The sequence below is a fragment of the Diospyros lotus genome, chromosome 4, assembly GCF_014633365.1.
Source record: "Diospyros lotus cultivar Yz01 chromosome 4, ASM1463336v1, whole genome shotgun sequence".
Lineage (NCBI taxonomy): Eukaryota > Viridiplantae > Streptophyta > Magnoliopsida > Ericales > Ebenaceae > Diospyros > Diospyros lotus.
Genome location: NC_068341.1, coordinates 3,090,146 through 3,099,503, shown reverse-complemented (window position 1 = coordinate 3,099,503; position 9,358 = coordinate 3,090,146). Strand labels below are relative to the sequence as shown.

At 36.7% G+C, this 9,358-nt stretch overlaps 1 protein-coding gene across 2 annotated transcripts; it reads left to right on the top strand.

The window, feature by feature from the left end:
• Positions 1 to 1,351: 1,351 nt before the first annotated feature.
• LOC127800454 (uncharacterized) lies at positions 1,352 to 3,484 on the top strand. Of its 2 annotated transcripts, XM_052335072.1 has the most exons (4): positions 1,352 to 1,586; positions 1,728 to 2,366; positions 2,480 to 2,669; positions 2,779 to 3,484. In XM_052335072.1, exons 2-4 carry the CDS (start codon positions 1,944 to 1,946, stop codon positions 3,354 to 3,356), a joined length of 1,191 nt encoding a protein of 396 aa, XP_052191032.1. In that variant the 5' UTR covers positions 1,352 to 1,586; positions 1,728 to 1,943; the 3' UTR covers positions 3,357 to 3,484. The 2 variants fall into 2 exon arrangements, with proteins under 2 accessions (XP_052191032.1, XP_052191031.1); XM_052335071.1 differs by having other exon boundaries at positions 1,352 to 2,366.
• Positions 3,485 to 9,358: the final 5,874 nt, after the last annotated feature.

Below are 9,358 nucleotides of genomic sequence, written 5' to 3'. Positions count from 1 at the left end.
AGAGATCGAGCTTGCAGATGACGCAGAGAGAAAGCAGATTTGTGATGGTCCAAACAGACACCTGTCGATCAAGTAACGCTTCGTTCGTAGCTTCATCGTTGCGACACCTGTCCTTTATCCACACCGTCCTCTTGCTTCTGCGATCTGTGCTACTCGCAGAGTCGCGACTCACAGCAAGTCCCCGAGAGAGAGAGAGAGAGAGAGAAAGAGAGAGAGTTATTACTGCACCATCATGAAGTTGCCGTGTCCGGAGCAGCTCTCAATGGCAACGTCAGCGAAAAGCGAGAGAGAGAGAGAGAGAGAGAGAGAGACTCGGAGTTTTGGACGGAACCGGCTCGTGTACATCTACGAAGTAAAAAAATAGCATTTCACTGTTCTTACACGGAAATTAAGTTTTAAGCACTCTCACATTAATCTGCAACCATCACAGGTTTCTAGATTTTAACATCATACATGACTTTTGAGTAAATCGATGGTAAAGACTTTTTAATTTTTAGTATTTTTTAAAAAAAGAAATAATACATATTATAATAATAATAATAATAATAATGTTATTAAAATACAATTACTACTTTTAAGTTTAGCTGATATAAAATGAATGACGCGAGATTTGAATGGGGGAGATGAAACTTTGGCTTAATATTGCTATCTTAGGACATTGATAACTCATTAATTGCATTGCCGGGGACAGAAAGAAAATCTCACATGCGCATCTCTTCTACACTTTGGTTTTTTTTTTTTCCTGTGGCTTTGGCTATTTCCATTTCCAGATTAGCTTAAAGATGTGGTGCCCCAACCTCAACCAACTACCAAAATTGAGGTATAATTCGCCATCAAACCCATACACCCAAGGCTAATTCAGTTGGCCAGGTTGGATGTTGGCCTCTCTATTTCCATTCTTCATCGGGAAACAACATACTCACCAAAAGTTTTCCTGGCTTTTGTTTCTTTCTTTCACACAAAAAATAAAAAAAAAAATTGTATTAAAATAATCTATTTCTTGTAATTCAAATTGGGGGGGGGGGGGGGGGGGTCACTGGCACGATCATGAATTCATGGGACCGTTTCAGTGGTTTCACTATATCCCCGCAATCCGAGGGGACATCACTTTTTCTACGAATACCAGAAGGGCGTTCCCGTAATTTGCCCATCCCTCTTATCCAATTAATAACCCCCACGTTTTCGCCCGGGACGCGTGTCCTTCTCTCGGCACCCCGCTCCCCGGTCACATCAAAATTCCAGAATTCTCCTTGCCACGTCACGGGACACGTGCCACTTTATCCTAGTCAGCACCCTCTCCCGTCTCCTTTCCTATAATATAAAACCCAATCCTACCCCAATCCCCTAGCCCATTTTTTTTCGTATCCTTTTCAGGCTCCGCTGTAAAACCACTCGGGAATCTCCACCGCCCTCGACCGGAAAATGAAAATTCCGGCGGCCTATTGGTCAGTTCGCGCACGCAACGTTCTCGCTCCTCTCCACCACCGTCACGTCTTCCACGAAAAGCCCTAACTCGGAAGAGAAGAATCGGTTTTCGTCTGCGGAGTGTTGAAGTCATTCGATCCTTTCCTACGCGGTAGAGAAAGGTACTCCATTTTGTTTAAAACGATTTTTGGATTTTCTTGGAACTGATCTCTGGGATCGGGTCAGAGAAATGATGATGATATGATGATGATTATGATGATCGGCTGATGTGAGATAGTATTAATTGTTCTGAGGTGATGAAGGGAAAATTGTTCGGCATAAACTCGGAGCCATTCATTTCGCGGTTCAGTGGTTTTACTGCTCGTGAGTTTTTGTGAAGTTTTGTTTCCAGTGATTTGAGGATTACAAGTCATAGCATTAGAGCAATACCGACAGAGAGTATAATTTAGGAGTAGCAGAGAGAGAGAGAGAGGGAGAGAACGGAAACGGAGCTTTTAGATTGATAGCTGCAGAGAGACATGCCTTTTCCGATGAAGATTCAACCTCTCGATTCTCAGGCCTATAGAGAGTCGATCCGGAATGACTTGGCCAAGCCTCCGGTGCTGAAATCGCGTCTCAAGAGGCTCTTTGATCGGCAGTTCCCAAGCGTTCTGCGGATTTCGTCGGCGGAAAAGCCGGCGGCCAGCGAGGCCCAGTACGGCAAGGATGGAGGCGGAGGGGGGGCTGAATTCGAGCCCAGTTCTGTGTGCTTGGCGAAAATGGTTCAGAATTTCATCGAGGAGAATACCGACAAGCAATCGGCCGCTAAATGTGGCCGCAATCGCTGCAATTGCTTCAACGCGAACAACAATGACAGCTCCGATGACGAATTTGACGTTGCTTATGGTTTTGGCGACTCGATTCCAGCCGCTTCTTCCGCTGATTCTCTCGATACGCTCATGGTAATTGCTTGCTTCACAATTTATATAACAATTTGTTCCCCCTACATGACACGTGCAATTAACGCATATTCACATTCAGTTGAGGTTTATCTGAGAAAGTTTGTTTGTTGTAGAGTTTGATACCCTGCGCAAGCGTCGCCGAGAGGAACCTCCTAGCTGACACTTCGAAGATTGTCGAAAAGAACAAAGCTTGCAAGCGAAAAGACGATCTACGAAAAATTGTCTCCGATGGTCTACTGCTTCTTGGCTACGATGCATCCATCTGCAAATCAAGATGGGAAAAATCCTCCTCCTATCCAGCAGGTAAGCCCTGAAATCTTATTCTCCCCCACCCCGGCCCCCCCTCTCTCTCTCTCTGTCTGGTAGATTTTGTTCCACTCGTCACCTGATTGTAATTCATATGTTTATACAGGGGAATACGAGTACATAGATGTGATTGTGGAAGGCGAGCGACTGTTGATAGACATTGATTTCACATCAGAGTTCGAGATAGCTCGATCGACCGGAGGCTACAAAGCGATCCTCCAATCTCTGCCGCACATTTTCGTCGGCAAGGCCGATCGTCTCCAGCAAATCGTCTCCATCGTGTCGGAGGCGGCAAGGCAGAGCCTGAAGAAGAAGGGAATGCACATCCCTCCCTGGAGGAAAGCCGATTACGTGCGAGCCAAATGGCTCTCTCCCCACACTCGCACCTCCACCACACCGCTAAAAACCGACGCCGTTCAGACTGACGCTCCGGCCGAGAAGGCCGAAGACAAGCCTTGTCCGGCAACAAGCGAGAGCGATTGCGGGGAGTTTGAGCTGATTTTCCAAGACGAAGCGTCGTGGTCGGAGCCGGAGCCCGCTGAGATCGAGACTCCGTCCGTCGAGGAGATGAATATTCCGGCAGAGCCGTCCCAGTGGCAGCCGCCGGCGGTGAAGCCAAAGAGCTGCGAGAGAGGAGGCAAGGTGGTCACCGGATTAGCCTCTCTCCTCCGAGAGAAACCCTAAAAAATTTTGGAGTTGGCTTTCTCATTAATTTTCCTGTTTTTCTTTTTCCGGGCACAAGCATATATATTATATATTATTATATATATATATATATAAATATGGAAAAGGTATATATTTTAACCCGACATTGACATTGGCTCCCTCCTCTTTTTTTTTTTTTTTTTTGTTTGTTTCAATGAAAATAGTGACGGCAGGCAGGCTGGTTGGGCTCCCGTGCCGTCTCGATCGCCGTGAGTAATAGGAATAGGAATAGGAATTATGAATTAGGAAATAGGATCCACTACTCACTATGATAATAAATAACAACGTAATGTGTGAATTTGCTTTTGGGTTTCTCAAATTTTCTCTCCCCCCTGAAAGCTCGTTCTCTCGTTTTCTTGCTCTGTAATCTGTCACTTTGCCCGGACGAGTGCGATGCCTTGTGCACAGGCGGTGGAAGGAAATGCATTGGGTCCAGCAATCAGCTGCCTGCTCGAACACCCAGACCAGACCCAACACAAACCATTTTTGGATTTTTTTTGCTCATCTTTTATTATCAAATTTAGCGCTTATCGTAATGCCCAATTGTTTTCTATTTCCTTCTTAAAACTCATATTCTATCAATTTCATTACGGTTATGAGCAATTGTTGGAATAATGAATGGGTGAGGGAAGGAGGGAGAGTAGGTGGGTGGTTGGTTAAATTTGTTTTATAAATCTTTGTTTATTTAAGAATTGGCAATGAACATATATATATATATATATATAGTAGTATGTTATTATTATTTCTAATAATGTTATCTCCTAGGGGCTGGAGTGGGTAGGGTCGGTTAGGAAGTTCCGAGAAGTAATCAGGGGTTGTGATGTCATGATTTCCCACAAACCAAATAATATTAAAAGCAATTCCATAAAGTTTACAATTAGAATGCCTTTACGAAAGCAACCCTTCACCAACCCTCTCTCTCTATCTTCCTGAGGAGTGGCAATGGAAATCGTAATGGAATGGGAGTGTTGCTTGTGTTAAAGAGTTATATAAATAGAGCATAGCAGAGCAGAGCAGAGCGCACAAGAAACCAGAGCAACCAACTGTTCAGTATTCACCCTTTAATAAATAAAGAGATGGCACCATCATACCACCATTTCAACAGGGCTACCTTATCATGTATTCTACAATTTTTTCATTAATAGTTTGTACAAAAAGAGTACAAAATAGTGACATATAATTAATTTACTGTCACATTTTTATATAAGATAACGTTAACTATTATCTTTAACGTAAAAATGTAAATTAAAAAATATATATCTTTAACCAGTGGGCTTACCAAAATCCTTAATTATTTATCAAATACTCTGATGCAATTATTATTTATGTTGATCCATTAAACACAAATTATTTATTGGACTCATCGAAAAAAACTAAATTAGTATATTAATTGCTTCGGTTCCTAGAAGATGTAAGTTGTTTAAACAAGTTCTTTCTTTTTTTTTAAGGTTAGCCAGCCAAGAAGGACAATTTGGCAACAAGATAAAAGACAAACAAAAGATTATAACTTGATTAGAAAGGCAATTAGAAAAATTCCAAGTTTACTTAGAAGAAATTAAAAGTTGATTGATGATGCTACATCTTGTCTTCTTGTTTACGGGGTAAAATTAATAAAATAATTATTTATTTACTAAATTTTAAATTATAATCAGTTACTCATTGAAATGTACTCAATGTCAACTATTCATCACTCGTTACAATTCCGTCAGATATTATAAATGAAAACTGCTAACAGAATTCGAAGTGACAAAAGTAAATTTAACATATACTCGCTGAACTTTAAAAATGTAAATACTTACTGAACTTTACTCAATGTCAACCATCTATTATCCCTGTTACATCAACGTCTGATCTTGAAACATATTAAAAGATTTTTATATGCATTTAAGATCACTTATTTCTTAAACTAAAAGTCAAAAACTAAACTAATGATTCAAATTAAAAAAACTAATGATGCAAATTGAAAGTAAAAGAAAATGTATGTTTAGATTTTTTTTATAATACATCATTGTGGGTGCAAAAAAAAAGCAATTTGGTCACTCACTAAAGGTATGCCGCTCACTGGATATGAGCAATTTGGTCACTCACTGAAGGTATGCTAGTCATCAGATATTGTTGCACCCACACTGATGTATTATATCAAATTGGCATAGATGTAATGAGTGAACTTGGTGACCACCGTTTAGGATTGAATTTTTATTTTCTTAAGATGGTCATAGAGTCACATAGTTTGAATGGATAAGTGTTTTGTTTGAGGCGATGATGAATTAAAGATTGTTAGTTTTTGACTTAGAAGAAATACGATTTTTGTACTTAGTTTTTGACTCTTGATCTTATTATTAAATACATTTTTTGTGAATTTTATTATTCGTAATAGAAGCAAATATTTTTTTTTTTTTTTACTTTTGATTTGCATCAATAATTTTTTTAATTTGAATTATTAGTTTAATTTTTGACTTTTGATTTGAGAAGTAAGTGATCTCAAATATATATAAAAATCTTTTAATACGTTTCAAGTTCAAACGATGATGTAACAGAATGATGGATGGTTGACGTTGAGTAAAGTTCGGTGAGTAAGTAATTACATTTTTAAAGTTCAATAAGTGTATGTTAAATTTACTTTTGTTACGTCGGATTCCATTAGCCTTGTTGGATTATGTTAACATTTTTCATTTGTAATATCTGATGGAGTTGTAACGAGTGATGAATGGTTGACATTAAATAAAATTCAATGAGTAACTTGTTATAATTTAAAGTTTAGTGAATAAATAATTATAACTTTAAAGTTAAATGAGTGTTGACCCGCTGAAACCAAGTTTGTGCTGAAAATCTATTCATTTAAGATCGATCCATCCATCCATCGATCAAGACCCAAATGTTAAAACATTCTTAAGTTCAAGAAAATAAACAAAACAATTAAAACGAATAATTGTAACTCAGGATTTGGAATGATTCATATGACCAGGATTTTAAGATTTTTAGGTTCAAATGAAGCATGGTGGCCAGGAAGAACAAAGCTTGATCGAGTACCAAAGACTTTGGAATTATTGAGGGCTTCATTGATGAAATTTGCAGAGCTTGGATTAAATGGGGAACTAAACCACCCTAGTACCATTAGTGGCTGCTCTGCTCTCTCTGCCATGCATATGAATAAGAAAAAGCCAAATCTGGGGACCATCGCCATATCAGATCGAAGCTTTCTTCTTTCCTTCATTGGCTTCCCTCAAATGGGCTCTGCAAGAGAAGGGGGGTCTGGCAACTGTAGGTTCAAAATCTGCATATTTTCAGCTGATTTTATTTTTGGCTAAGGAAAATGGCCTCTTGATGCTGATGATTTTGCTTTCGTATGGCAATTATTGGGCTCTCTCTCGTACAATACAACTGTCTCTAGGTTCCAAGAGTGGGCGAGCACCTAATATGCCTCAATTTCAGCCAATTATCATTGCCTGCGTAAGCTATGATCACTCACGCCACGCGTCCAACCTCGAACGTCTCTGGATGCCATTTTGATTGGTCATGTTCTGTAAATATTCAGGTAAAATCATTTGATTTATGGATATGAAAATTAATATTTTTATAATAATTCTTTAAAAGATATTACTAAAATGTTGTGATGGGGACAAGTTTTCAATTATCATGGGCTGTTTTGATGGGTGTTTTAATTTTTAATAAATGTCAATTAACTTGAATTTTAATTTAAGCAACCCAATTCAATGCATAAGAATGAATATTCTAGCAAATAAGTAATATGGTAAATATATATATATATATATATAATTATTAAGATTATCAATTAAGGTACAATTTAGAGAGCAGTGAATACTGGTGAGATTGTTTTTATTTTTTTATGTTTAGAGTTTTGGGTCTTTTGTAAACTCTTTATTTATATAATAAATTAAACAAATTTCGATATCTAGTGTTCACCTCAAAGTGTGTAGATCGTTAATAATTAGTCTGTGGAGAATTTTGATTTTTTATAAAATTATAATAATACGTTTTGTTTGAGTTTTTTTGGAGTTTATAATTGTTTCAACATATTTAGATGAGTTCAAATTTTAATTTAAGTCAAAGATTTAGTTCAAATAATTAAATCCGTCTTAATTTGAGTCTAAATCTTCCCTTGTCTTGATTGACTCACGGATTTAGATTTAACTATTTATGTGGCATGATCGTAAACATCCCTCGCCTCACAATACGTCTATATAGAGGCATAAACTCTAAAAGATAATTACTTTATTCTACCTTTAATACTAAGATTGATGAATATATAAAGAGATTGAACCCAACATTTTTAAGTCAAACAAATTTTAAACAAACTTTAAAAATCAATAACAATTACCAAACACACTCAAACCTTAAACAAACTTTTATGGTCACCAACTCCTATCATCATACAATTTTGTTGCTATTTGAGATAAAGAAACCCATGAAAGGGATTGTCAAATATTCAATACATATACTTGTACAATTAATCTCTCCCATAAGCTTTTGCTAATGTCAGATTAAACTTAGAGTAATGATTGATTGATTGCTAATGAAGTTTTAATGGTTTTAAACCAGATCTGATCTGAGAGGCATTGCATGCGACAAACCCACCAATGTTGGTCAAAATTAATCCAGATTATGACTTAATTGGTGGTTTACGAATCCAATTAGGCAGCCATCAATTTGCATTTTAATAGTACCAACTCAAGACCGCACCACGCGCCCTATTCTAATGTGAAACAAAAAGGACAAATTAAGGGCAACTAGGAAATGGAAAATACAGTCCAAATCTCTTGAGTCAATGAACAGTGTTTGATTTTGAGCTTCTAACCCTAAAGTAATTAAAACAAGTTGAAAAGATTATATATATATATATATATATTAGTCTTATATCTCAAGATAATGTAACATCAAGCAAGCAAGCATCTTTGCTTGCTTAAGTACTGCATTAAGGAATAAACGGTAGGTATCAGTCAAATTATTGCATAATTTATGGGCTGGTTTAGAAGATAATTCTTTACCGATCATCAGAAGCCAATGATTGGTTGGTTGGTGGTTTAGGCTCTCTGATGAATGAAATTAATATTGGATAAGTGAATCAGAATTTGATCAAAGTAGTTGTACAAGCTCTATATATATATATATATATATAGCTCGGTCGTTGAGAAAACAAATGAAATGAATATAGATGTTGTGGGCATACAACTTCAACTACTTTTTCTAGGCAACCAAACAGGAAGGATTTTTTTTTTTTTTTTTTCCAAGTTTTTTCTTTTATTATTTCTTACCCACCACGTGGGCCGTCGGCCCAATTATTAGGGCTGGAGCTGTGGACATGTTTCTTTGTGGGCCAGGCAGGAGTCCATGTCCTTTGCAAATTATACCCTGTTGGGTACCCCACAAAGCCCAGAACTCATGAAAGACCTGTTAAGTTGTATAATCTTTTTTAGGGTTTGTGGCCAATTTAATTTTGTATTTTAGACTTTATCATTGGCTTAGTTGTTATATTTTTTAATTATTATAATAATCAAACTATGAATTGAAAGCTCGTTTCTTGAGTCCAAATACTGTAACATGATTTATGAATCAAGCGCAAAGAATTTTTATACAACTAATCTCATAAATGACTTGATTTTAAAAACACTTGAAATGTAAATAAGTCAAGCCCAAAGACCCAAAACTAGTCAACTTTGAACCTTGACTCGGTTTGTTAATCAAAATAAAAAGAAAAAAATATTAGATATAGAAAATATTTTGAATGTTTGACTTTTTTAATATATTTGTCAAACTTATCTAACTATCTTTTTCTTTTAAGATAAATTTATCTAACCTCTCCCCTCAGATAAATTTATTTGACATTTTACAGATAAATCTCAATTACCTATATGTCCCTTGTAGATTAGTTAGTGTCATTTAATACATTTTAAAATTTTAAATTTATTAAAGAACTTATTCATTTAAATCTTATAATTAATATTATTTAATACATTTTTAAA

What these genes read in the sequence shown, in the direction of transcription:
- LOC127800454 (XM_052335072.1), top strand. Translation starts at nt 1,944, where the DNA reads ATGCCTTTTCCGATGAAGATTCAACCTCTCGATTCTCAGGCCTATAGA. An exon ending in ATTCTCTCGATACGCTCATG is followed by an intron (nt 2,367 to 2,479) that starts GTAATTGCTTGC and finishes TGTTTGTTGTAG; the next exon opens with AGTTTGATACCCTGCGCAAG. An exon ending in ATCCTCCTCCTATCCAGCAG is followed by an intron (nt 2,670 to 2,778) that starts GTAAGCCCTGAA and finishes ATGTTTATACAG; the next exon opens with GGGAATACGAGTACATAGAT.